This window comes from Phoenix dactylifera, chromosome 11 (assembly GCF_051530095.1).
Source record: "Phoenix dactylifera cultivar Ajwa chromosome 11, Ajwa_hap1_PhDact_Kaust_v1.1, whole genome shotgun sequence".
Taxonomy (NCBI): Eukaryota; Viridiplantae; Streptophyta; class Magnoliopsida; order Arecales; family Arecaceae; genus Phoenix; species Phoenix dactylifera.
Window position 1 is genome coordinate 1182073 of NC_143200.1, and position 12917 is coordinate 1194989.

Sequence of the window (12917 nt, forward strand, 5' to 3'; positions counted from 1 at the left end):
ACAGAGATCACTGAGCTTTCTGAAAGCAAATTATTTTGGTGCAATATTAACAACCTGGATTCATTCTTAGACATTACACATGCTTTTGTCAATTTCTGTTGCAAGTTAAATCCAAAAGCTGCCATCAATCCAGTAGAATTGAGTCCAGATGGTAAAATGCTAGACTGAGTTAATGCCAAATCGAATAAAACTTTTTAAGACCCCCCAAAACATTTTGTTTCTTAATTCCCATACAAGTAGATACACAAGTATTTACTTGATACATGTAGCATGAAAGGCGGTTTTACTCAAATTGAACCTACAATAAATATCACCAAAAGGCAGAACATCAACTCATTCATCACATCGAGCCAGGTAAATTTAGAAATTTGCAGTTATAGGGGGTAAGTGTAAAGGCACATGAAAGAAATGAAAAACTGAAGACAGCTTTATAAACATAATCATAAGTACAACAACTGAGAGTCTTGCAACTAACAAGATGATGCACTAATCTTTGTAACTATTTTGATTTTACAAAGATGATGCTCCAATATTTGAAAATGAAACAAAAAATTTCCAGGAATCATATTAGGTATCTAACCATAGTCTTGCAACTCCAATCTTCTCCAGCCAAAAGATCCTCTAATTTAAGCAAGAAATAAGCCACCTACTTGAGAATTTACAAAGAAAGATCGTATTTGGAAGGTTTACACATTAAAACTCATTTTTAACATGGTAACCTGATACAGCATCTGACAACCAAAATATTTACCTTCAACATGAACTGGGGATTTCTTCTTTTTTTTTTTTCCTCCTTCCAGCTTTGACATTGTTGGTTCAAGTAATGTAAATGCAAAATGATATTTGTAACATGATCCATATGAATGTTAACTGAGTTCCACTGCAGAATTATGAATAGATAGCCTGTCATCGACAGGCCTGGTGTAAGCAGCAGCAGCTCTTCCCCACTACAAAGCCAATTATTGAAACAGCAAAACTTTATACAAGACTTGAGTGCAGAAATTACTAATAAATGATAATCCCAACTTTCAAGTGCAGCGGAAGTCCTTAAATTGATGAGTACATGCCAAGCTGACAATCACAAATGGAGCAAATATTGATGATAATATGTCAACAAAATGTCCATTGGGAAAAGTATATAAACATGATATGTAAGGAACCCATGGTCATATATGCACAAATGTTTCAACTGAACTAAATATAAACCTCCATCCTGATTGCTGTTACGGTCCGAGCAACTGTGCAAGACTAAGTGGCCGGAAATGCTAATCAGATGATTGCTCACATTGTTGAACATGCAGTCCAAACATTCTAATGTGAGACCGGAGTTGAATGGTCCGGTGATCTGATATGCAAGCACACCCATGAAAGAAATGCCAGGTAGCATAATCATCAGTCCCTCAAATACAATGCTGCATTCAACTCCAATAACACCAATAAGAGTCAAGGATACCCCACAGGAATGCGCCAAACTTTGTAATTATTTTGATTTTACAAAGCTGATGTTACATTATTTGAAAATAAAGCAAGAACCGGGAAAAAAATTCAGGAATGGTATTAGGTATCTAAACACAGTCTTGCAACTCAACTCTTCTCCAGCCAAAAGATCGCCAAATTTAAGCAAGAAATAAGCCACCTAGCTGAGAATTTACAAAGACAGATTGTATGTGGAAGCTGTACGCATTAAAACTCATTTTTAACATGGTAACCTGATACTGAATCTGACAAACAAAACATTTACCTTCAACATGAACTGAGGGGTTTTTTTTTTTTTGGCTTGACAGTGTGGGTTGGGAGCTTCTAATTTAACTGTTCAAGTAACGTAAATGGAAGATGATATTTATAATATGAATAGATAGCCTGAACAGATAACATATGAATGTTTGCTGAGTTCCCCTGCAGAATTATGAATAGGTAGCCTGTAACCAGAGGCCATCAACAGGCCTGGTGTAAGCAGCAGCTCTTCCCTGCTACAAAGCTAACTATGAAATAGCAAAACTTTATACAAGAGCTAAGTGCCGAAATTACTGATAAGCGATAATCCCAATTTTCAAGTGCAACAGAAGTCCTTAAATTGATGAGTGAGTACATGTCAAGATGCAACCAGAAATGGAACAAATATTTGATGATAATATGTCAACAAAATGTCTGTTGAAAAAAGAATATCAACTAGAGATGTAAGGAACCCATGGTCATTAATGCAGAGATGTTTCAACCAAACTAAATATGTACCTCCATCCTGCATCCTCTCTAGAAATGCTGTTAGGGTCTGACCAACCAAGCAAGACTAAATGGCCTTAAATGCGATTGAAATGATTGCCCACATCATTGAACATGCAGACCAAACATCCTGAAATGAGATTGGAGTTGAATGGTCCTACAATCCGATATGCCAGCATACCCATGAAGGAAATGCTAGGTAGCATAATCATCAGTTCCTCAAACCCAATGCTGCATTCAGCTCCAATAACATGACTCTATGTTAGAAAATGTATCTTGGAACATAAAAATTAACCAGCTATACTTCATATATGTTACATACAATGAATAAAAATTAACAAGACGAGGGAAAAAAAGTGCATACCAATACATCAATATATCTGTATTCACGGTACCAAATCTGTTTGTTGTCCTAATCTATCTTCCTTGGCTCATCTTTCTAGTAAACTCATCTTTTGCAATATGATCAAAAACAAAATTGCTAAAGAAGTTGAAAAAATTAGCATCAAGAAAACACTGTTCCATCCCCTAGTTGAAATATACCCTGTAAGCAAAGGTCCCAGAGCTGCTCCAACAGAACCTGTACCATCAATAATGGCTGTCACAGTAGCCAATGCTCATGCATTCCCCTTAACCATGTCCTGAGTACCCAGATCAGCTGCAACAGCTGTGGTAATACGTGAATATGGGCCATTCACAAAATACCCAGAAAGAAACATCAACCCAATGTTGAGGTGCATCGATATGCTTCCATATAGTCGATAAACAATAAGTGATGGGGGATTGAGAACAGAAGGAATAGAACCGAAGTCACAGCACGAGCACCAAGCCTGTCTGAAATGAATCCTGCTGAAATGCCACCAAATACCCCTCCAATGTCAAATATTGTTGAAAGGATTCCCGCAGTTTTGTGCGACAAGTGCTTGCCAGAAACAGTTACAACAACAACAAACAGTTCAATGTACATAATCATTATAATATTCTAAAATAATTTCTATCATGATATTAGGAGCCATGCTAAAGTAATATATTTGTTCTATGTAAGCAGTTTCAAAATCATCAAAGCATAAGACCTGATGAGATTCCAGTACACTTGGGTATGGTGAATACATACAGACAATATATGTGAATGGACAGAAGCAGTAGAGATCAAAGTCGAGAATCCTTTCATTCAAAAGTTTTAAAGTAGCCAAACCAATTGTAATAGCATTTGATGAAAGATTGTGATCGAATTGGCAAACCTTCTCCATTTGGAGGAAGGGTGCAACTATTGAGCGATAACCTAATTTGCAGCAATAATATTGATATGGTATATGATGACCTCAGCATCAATCGAGCCACCAACTGCATCAGTCGACCGGGCTGCTGATCTTGACATTGGCCAAGTTGCCGACCTGTGCAGCCAGTAGCAGCGAGCCATGTGTCTCCAATTCAAAATACATTAGAGAAAATTAATGCCTGTTGAAGGCACCGCCATTTATGAGGCACATTGCAGGGCAGTTACAGCTTATCCTGCATGATTGAGCGGTTACCGCACGATTCGTGCGATTGAGATTCGTGATGTGCACAACATGCGAACTGTTGTCGAACAATTAAGGCCCACTTCCACCTTACTTGATAATGGGCATTAACCCTCGCTCCATATAAATAGTGTCCAAAGGACCTCAAGATATGCTTGACTAAGCTCTCTCCCATTCTGCAACTCTATTGAACCTTCACTGTTTCCCCCAAAATTTCTGCTAGACTTAATCATTGGAGGATCTCCCGCCAGACAAACTCCAACAAGCAGACTTTCTTTTTTTATTTTCAGGTTGGATTGCTAGAGTCAGCCTCTCTGTCCGAGCTCAACCACCGCAATCGTTCTCCAGTTCATCTCTTCAACTCGAAGCACGTCCGATCTCACCAACTCGGTGCTCGTTTGATCTTACCGCCTTCAACTTGGATTTGGTGGCAATAAATATAAAGTTAAGGTAAAGCATAGGTAATAAGTGTATTTTGTTTCCAGCATAAAAAGAAAAAAATTTATTATATATATGTATGTATGTACATATAATTGATCCAGAAAGGGCTAATGACGTTGCCGATTTGCATTGACTCAAATGTATTTTAGACATGATTGGTATTGGTAAAAGATGATCTTGTTTTAACTTAGGGTATGTTTGGTTGCATGAAAAGTACCTGGAAAGCTTATGTTTCTTTGAAAATTTTGTTTTTCATTTGTTTGTTTCGGCAGAAAATTGACAAATTTGGAATGTTTATATCTAGATTTCTGCATGACTTTTCCTCTTCCATGATATATTCACTTTCTTTTCCCTTTTCCATGGACTTCCTTACAACCAAACACCCCATTAGGTTTTACTGATCAGAAACCCTATTTTCCTTATTGTTAAGAGTAAAATGTCTAGTATTTTGCGAGACTTCACTCCTCCAGTCATCTTTAGGAATTCCTTATTGCCATCTCAGGTGCATCCATCCAGAAAGAAAGCATGCCTCCCTCATGGGATTAGTCTATTTACTTGGCAACAAAGATTTTCACATAAAGGGAAACAGGTAAGAGTCAACTATGGTCTAAACCATAACTATTAAGCATCATGAACGATGCAGTTAATTGCTTGAACAGCTCATATTAATATCAAAAAAAAAAGAACAGAAAGAGACAGAATTTTGACATACCAGTGTGTCGAATGTAAAATGGCAACCAATAGAGGAAAGTATATGCCACAAGCTTGGAGAAAAAAAGGCAGAACGCATAGGGCGCTACGCTGGGCAGCCTCCATGCCTCCAAGAAACCAATCGCTGCCTTCGAGTCCAAATCAGCTGCTTTCAAGTCCAGATCAGATTTTCTCCCTGATCCAAGAAGACCAACCTCTTCCCCATTTGCCCCGTCGGCACCCGCCTCCAATCCATTGCCAGCATCATTCATCTCAATCTGCATGGCTGGAGATTCGAAACCCAGATCTTTCGGATTCACAACCAAGAATGCAAGAACAAATGCCCCGACAATGATGATTAGAATCCCCGGCAGCACAAACGACCACCCCCACCCGAACTCAAGGACCGAGGAAGCCACCACGGAGCCGAGGATGTTCCCCACCGAGGTGTGGGAGTTCCAAGCCCCCATGATAAGCCCCCGCTTCGACTTCCCAAACCAGTTCCCGACCACGGCAACGACGCAGGGCCACCCGATCGACTGGAAGAGCCCGCTGACGATCTGGACGGCGAGGAAGAAGCCGAGGCGGTGGACGCCCCACCAGTAGCCGACCCCGAAGGCGGCGGTGGAGATGCCGCTGCCGAGCATGCCGAAGGCGAGGAAGCGGCGGAGGTCGATCCGGTCGCCGACATGGCCGGCGAGGTACATGCCCGCGGAGTAGGAGGCGAGGAAGGCCAGATCGAGCTCGCCCAGGCGGTGGGGGCCGCGCGGGCCGTCAAAGGGCGGCCAGCCGGCATCGGCGGAAGCGGCAGAAGAGGCGTTGGAGGCGGCCACCTCGGGGCCGAGGACGGATTTTACGATGGAGGGGGGCTTGCGGGAGGCGTGGAAGGCAGCGTAGGCTGAGAAGGTGAGGAGGAGGACGGAGATCTGGTGGTAAGAAAGGCTCCGCCGCCGCGGTGGCGGCGGGCCTATCGTTAGCGTTTCCATCGGAGAAACCCTGTATCCTGCGGTGGCTTTCCTTCGGGCATGGAGGGAAGGAAGAAGAGGAAGGAATCAACTGATTGGTTAATTTAATCGACCCATGGAATCAAATCGTGGATCCGAAGCAACGGTCATTTTTGGGTTCGGTAGTAGCGGGATAGCATGTCTCGCCCCCAAACTGTTATTAACCGTTACCAATGAAATAACGGTTACCAGTTGCCGGTTTGGTTCGGCTTTTCCCGAAACGAATAGAAAATCCAAGGACTGATTTAATAATGCGCCATCCGAAGGAATTGAGTAAAGATTCAAAGGACTGATTTAAGCTTTTCTTTCACTTATTTTCTCTTACCAACAAATAATTTTTTATTGATAAAGTTATATTATAACCGGATCCAAAATATATGCATATAAAATAGATTTCGTAAATTATCCAATTATATTTTTTAAATTTCATATATAACACATAACATAATTTAAAACAAAGAAAAAAATAAAAAAATTTGATTACTTAATTCTCAAGAAAGCATGCAGAACAGATTGTGTTGGAGATTTTTTTTCCTTATTTCAAAAAAAAAATGGTACGTGGCCGATCATCCGAAAAAAACCACACTATGTATCATGCAATGATTTGCAAATCTTATAGCGGACTTGGGCATGTGAGAGTAATAAAAAAGCAGAAATAGATACAGCAAAAGAACCAAGGAAGTTTAATAGAAAAAGGTAAACCATCATATTTATTCACCAACTTATCATAGTACGTACATGCATCTCTAGAAACCATAGTGCCACACCATTTTTAGTTAATAAATTTATTATTAGGTATACAACACTACACATCCACTTCATCGACGGTGGGGTGGACCCTGTGGTGCAGATGGACCGCCGGGCGGAGGTGCATGGGGAGCAGGACGCCCCCCAAGTTCAGAAGAGGGAGGAGGAGGAGGAGCTTGTGGACCTACTGGCCCTCCATGAGGACCCCGAGGACCATGTGGCTCATGGCCTTGTGGCTTGTGAGGCGGGGGAGGTTGCATCTTCTAACTTCTTCCTCTTATCCTCTTGTCTTGGCAGAGAGAAGCTTGGAGTATAAATAGACAGCATAAGAGAATGTTAGAGTTGACTGAGCTTGCGAGTTTGTTTCATATCCGTCGGTCGCACCTACAATTCTTGGGTTCTAGTTTTGTGTTCGCATGTAGAGATTGGTGTCTCCTAATCATGGCTCTATATTTCCGTTTTCCTCATAATAATTTGAGTAAGCTATAATTTTTTCCCTGAGGACATGACATGGACATATGGCATTTAACTAGTGCAATGCTAAGGTACAGTTTTTTCTTCTTCTCTCGACTATTCTTGCAATCCAATATATCAACATAATAAATTATAATAAATATGAAACTTCAAGAGCCAATTTCTTAGTATATACTAAGCAATGATGATGATTGAGCAAGAGCTGCTATCATTAATATTGGCATTCATATAGCAAGCAGATAACTCTAAAAAAACTATCTTCATGGAGAAACTCTTATCATTAATATCAATATTACAAATATTGGCTTGTATGATGCAGGATGTCATTTTTTTTTTAACTATTTTGAAATGTATTATAACAATAAAAGAATAAAACACTTTAATTGCTAAATTTTTGTTGCACGTTAACTGATGAATTTGATAATAACATAGTAGAAATTTTCATCATTAATGCCTCTATCTAAACGAAGAACTGCACAAAAATCTCTATGCAAAAATGTTATATCATTAATACCGGCATCACTAATACCAATCCATATGCTACAAAGGATATATTTTTTACTGACAATTTTTAGAATATAATATAATAATTTAAATATTATAATATGATTTGGGAGAATATTGGTTAGTCCAACCTCGAGTTGATCCGATCTCTTTAACCTCGGTCTTAACCGAGGTAAGTAAATCCAATATGGACCGATGTTTCATTCTGGTCGGTTCGGCATAAGAATAATACCAAAGATCATTGCATGAATGACAATAATGGCATTAGCGAACATTGCGTTGACGCACAATCGACATAGTTATCGCTAAATATTAATTATGGCGAGCCGTTACTATGCAACTAATGCACGATCGATCGTTATCATGCAGTTGTAGCATTGCCCAATAAACTAAGTTATGGACACTAATTTTATCCTATATAGGATCCTCAAGTGAGTAATCTACTATTCCTCTACTCATTCTCTTTCTTCCACTGTTGCTCTAAATCTTTAACTTAAGCATCAGGTGGTGCCTCGCGAAACTTTCCAACAAGTGAACTTCTTTGCAGGTTGATCCCGCCTTCCGTCTTACTTTCAACCAACCTCAACGTACTTCGGTTTTCACTGACTGCAGCACAATGCAGGTCGAGTCCGACCTAAATCCAGAATCTAGCAGCAATGTATTAAAATAAAAATTTTGATACTTACTGTATATTAAGTAATGACCAAATATACATGCATCATTAGTACTATGAGTCCAAAGGTCGTTTAGAGATGTCTGTACGAGAGTAGACCCAAACTTCTCAATGCGTCGGATCGCTACAGTTTTTTAAGCGGAGGAGCACGCGAACGGAGGGTGGTTCTATATACACCCCCCCTATTGCTAAGGACACCCCCCAAAAACCAAAAAAAAAATACCCAAACTAACCTTTAGTGTAATTACCATATTGCCCTTGAAATTTTCTCAGTACACCCCCCTTCCTCCTCACTGCCGCCTCCTCCCCTCCCCCTCCTCCTCACTGCCGCCTCCTCCTCCTCCTCCGCCGCCTCCCCCATCACCCCTCCTCCTCCTCTTCCTCCCCCCTCCCCCCTGCGCCCGCTTCCTCCTCCTCCCCATCCCCCACCTCCCCGTCCTCCTCCTCCGCCTCCCCCCTCCTACCCCTCCTGATTCCCCGCCTCCCCCATCACCCCTCCCCCTCCTCCTCCTCCTCCCCATCCCCCACCTCCCCGTCCTCCTTCTCCGCCTCCTCCTCCTCCTCCTCCGCCTCCCCCATCACCCCTCCGCCTCGTCTTCCTCCCCCCTCCCCCCTGCGCCCGCTTCCTCCTCCTCCCCATCCCCCACCTCCCCGTCCTCCTTCCTCCTCCTCCCCATCCCCCACCTCCCCCCCTCCTCCCCTCCACCTCCCCCCTCCTCCTCCGCCACCTCCTCTCACTCCTCTTCCCCTACCTCCCCGTCCTCCTTCCTCCTCCTCCCCATCCCCCACCTCCCCCTCCGCCTCCCCCCGCCTTCCCGTCCTCCTCCTCCGCCGGCGAGGTGCTCGTTGCTCGGGAGATGGCCGGGGAGGTGCTTAAGGCGAGGTTTTTTGGGCGGAAGGAAGAAGCCGGCGGGTGTTTTGGAGGGGAAGAACGGGGTGGGGGGGGGGTTTGGGGGGTGTAGAGAGCAATTTAGGTGAGGGGGTGGGAAGGGTGGGGGGTAATTTAGGAATTTTTAATTTTTTAGGGGTGTCCTTAGCAAATGGGGGGTGTAGAGAGTATTTAATTTTTTTTTAATTTTTGGGGGGTGTCCTGAGCAATAGGGGGGTGTATATAGAACCAAATATCAGGTGGAAAGACGAAACAGGACATGATTTTCTTCAAATCTACCAAAATGACCTTGCAGTAAATACGCACCTCCGATATCCCTTATAAATTAATAAGATCTAAAACTTGCTTCCCGACAAAAAATATCTTACGACATGGAATGGTGTCTCCGTTCCAACCTTGTCTTTTTATCTGAAAGTTATCTTTCCATGTAGAAGATTTAGGATATTTGTTCATAGATTCACATCTGAAATCCTTGTGGGAGTGATTTGAAAAATCTCATCTGGATATTTACGCCCCCCCCCCCCCCCCCCCCAAAAAAAAAAAAAAAAAAAAAATCGCATCTGGACATGGATTATTTGGTAGGAAGTGAGGATTTGTGAGATGAAAAGAGGGATTTGATTAGTTGATGCCATCTGGTGCTTCTCAGATACTCAAAGGTGATGCCTTTGGTTTTGTTTCATTTCATGTTTTTTTCTTCTTTTAGGGGTTGTTATCATACTATTCTTCTTGTTTTTTTTTCATATAAATCTAAGCTTTTTTGCCATCTATAGAGATTGAATTAGAGGATATATGTCTGAAATTTGGGATTTTTTTTTTTGTCAAAATTTGCTGGCTATGTATGAATTCTTATGAGATAAGGCAAAGAATAATTGTGCTGCTCTTTTTGCGGCTGAGTTTTTTTTTTTTTTCACTTTTTGTTTTGCTTGGGCTGCCAAATAATCAGTGCTCTTTTCAGGATTTTCTAACTTTTATGTTCTTCTCATAATTTTCGAAGTGATGAGAATAGATCCAATAATTGGAGAAAGAAAATACCCATTTACATATATTTTTTTGTTGATATATGTCGAAATTTTGATACACCCTCATTTAAATCATTGGTTGGTAGCAGATTAGAAGGAAGCAGCTTATTCTGCTGGTAAAATCTAGCAGGATACCTGGAATCAATTCCCACCTTTATTGGGTTAGGAAGGGAAGGGGATGGGGGGGAGGAGGAGGGGAGGTTTATGGGCCCCTGATTCTACAAAAAGTTGACAAAAGGAACTGGAATGAAGAGCCATGTTGTTGTAAAAATTCATGCCTTTCTTGTATTCACAAATTCTACTATTAAAAATCTTTGAGGGCAAATTCCCTAGATTCATTAAACAGTAAATACAACCATCATTGGCTTTGAATCCTCTCCCCCCAAATGATATTTATGATTATTTTTAGCACCCTTCTAGTGGCATCAGTTGATACACCTATAAGTTGAGTAATGCTATTGGGCACTACTTGGATTGGCAAAAGTCGAATCAATATGCATCATACCGTCTCCATATCAGCACAGATAACTGACAGAGTAAGTGAGCAGTGCCTTATAGTATTTCTCTCTTAAATCTTTGACTTAATAAAGATTGGAATAGGATACGATATTCTTGTCAAGTTTATCTCTTTCTTTACCTCACTTCATTTTTTTGTTTTTGATGAAAAAGTTGAGGTAATTTATTCGCCATATAGCTGAAAGGGTAAATTTATGGATTCAAAAGATGGCATAACCATAACTAGCCTTTGGTTCCCTGTGAAGGATTAGCAGGACACCAAGTTAACAATCCATCATAATCTGTAAAAAAGTTGATTGGGATATCATATTTAGCTTATTTTTTAGCACCACTTTCTTATACTGTTTGCATTAATTATAGGTGCTAAGAGTGCACAATTGGTTTCTTGATGGAGGATCTTCCTGAAGTACTAGTTTTCGATATTCTCAAGAGAATAAGTAACTCTGCTGACAGAAATTCTGTATCTCTTGTGTGCAAACGCCTTTATGCAATCGAGGGAGAACAGAGAGATTTCTTAAGAGTTGGATGTGGATTACATCCAGCTACAGAAGCATTAACTTCTCTGTGCATCCGCTTCCCAAACTTAAAGAAAGTAGAGATAGTCTACTCTGGTTGGATGTCCAACTTGGGAAAGCAATTAGACAATCAAGGCCTTCTTGTGCTCTCATCCCACTGCCCTTGTCTTGCAGAGCTAACCATGAGTTTCTGTTCATTCATCAATGATACTGGCCTTGGTTATTTAGCTTCTTGCGGAAAGCTTAGATCTCTTAAGCTAAATTTTGCACCGGCGATAAGTTCTAATGGGATTCTCTCACTTGTTGTTGGTTGCAAGAATCTTTCCACCCTCCATCTCATTCGCTGCATGAGAGTTAGCAGTGTCGAGTGGCTAGAATACCTTGGTAAAGTTGGAACCCTAGAGGACCTCTCTATCAAGAATTGCAGGGCCATTGGTGAGGATGATCTCATAAAGCTAGGTCCTGGACTGAGGAAACTCAAGCGGTTGGAATTTGAGGTGGACGCATATTATAGGTACCCAAAGGCTTATGATCACTTTGTGGGGGATAGATGGAAAAGGCATCAGATCTGCTGTGAGGAGATGAAGGAGATTAGCTTGATAAATTGTATTATGACTCCGAGCAGAGGGCTTTCATGCTTGTTAGGAAAATGCCAGGCATTGGAGAAGCTCCTCCTGGACATGTGCATTGGGCTAAAGGACAGCGATATGATTGCATTATCTCAGCAGTCCAGCAACCTCAGAAGCATCTCGTTACGCCTCCCTTCACAGTTTTTGGCACCTGTCTTAGTGAACACTCCATTACGGTTGACTAATGAGAGTCTGAAGGCATTAGCTCGTGGCTGCCCCATGCTCGAAGTGGTTGAATTATCCTTCTCTGATGTAGAATTCCCATCATTCTCTTGCTTCAGTCAGGATGGTATTCTAGTGTTGATTCAAAGTTGTCCAATTCGTGTTTTGACGCTTAATAGCACTTGCTTCTTTAACAACAGTGGGATGGAAGCCCTTTGTTCTGCGCAGTTTTTGCAGACACTAGAGCTTGTGAAATGCCAGGAAGTCAGTGATGAGGGTATTCTGCTTGTCATACACTTCCCTTGCTTGACTAATCTTAAGCTCCGCAGATGTTTAGGAGTGACAGACAATGGATTAAAGCCACTTGTGGGTTCGCAGAAATTGGAGTCTCTGACAGTTGAAGACTGCACTCTGATTTCTGAAGAAGGTGTTCAAGGGGCTGCAAGGTCCGTTTCGTACCGGCAAGATTTATCATGGTTGTATTGAATTCTTGGTTCATGCCTGTTTTGTAGGTCTATAGCTAACGGCAGGCTTCTTGAAGATGTGGATGCTTCAGAGATGGAGGCCTTCCATCCATTTAAGCATGCATTCATGTGTTGTGATTCTATCATAATAGCTTTATTTCCTGGTTGAAGGTGTTCTTTTAGGTTACAAGATCTAAGAAAAAATATTTTCTTCTAAGTTCAGAGGATTCCTGCATCAAAGAGACCAGCCAGCTCATCATGACGATAAAAGGACTCGATGTGTTTCCATCAGCTCTTGTATGAAAAACAATGTCCTAGGAAGCAATTTGTGTAGGGTTTACACCCATATTCAATGAGTTTGAACTTTGAATGGAACATTTGCTTCTCTTGAACCTGAATTCAGCTTACACTAATAAGAAGCAAAAAAAAATTATGCATAACTGGGTCTTT

General features: G+C 41.3%; 1 protein-coding gene and 1 pseudogene across 3 annotated transcripts; one reads left to right on the forward strand and one right to left on the reverse strand.

The window, feature by feature from the left end:
* Positions 1 to 406: 406 nt before the first annotated feature.
* On the reverse strand, positions 407 to 6930 carry LOC103723849 (putative glycerol-3-phosphate transporter 5; annotated as a pseudogene). Its single transcript, XR_015970973.2, has 2 exons — positions 4894 to 6930; positions 407 to 3156 (listed from the first exon to the last, which is right to left on the reverse strand). The product of XR_015970973.2 is annotated as a putative glycerol-3-phosphate transporter 5 (transcript).
* Positions 6931 to 9506: 2576 nt separating this feature from the next.
* LOC103723850 (RNI-like superfamily protein) lies at positions 9507 to 12904 on the forward strand. Of its 2 annotated transcripts, none has more exons than XM_008814918.4 (2): positions 9507 to 9818; positions 11058 to 12904. In XM_008814918.4, exon 2 carries the CDS (start codon positions 11086 to 11088, stop codon positions 12487 to 12489), a length of 1404 nt encoding a protein of 467 aa, XP_008813140.2. In that variant the 5' UTR covers positions 9507 to 9818; positions 11058 to 11085; the 3' UTR covers positions 12490 to 12904. The 2 variants fall into 2 exon arrangements, with proteins under 2 accessions (XP_008813140.2, XP_026656062.2); XM_026800261.3 differs by lacking the exon at positions 9507 to 9818 and adding an exon at positions 10048 to 10717.
* The last annotated feature ends 13 nt before the right edge of the window (positions 12905 to 12917 follow it).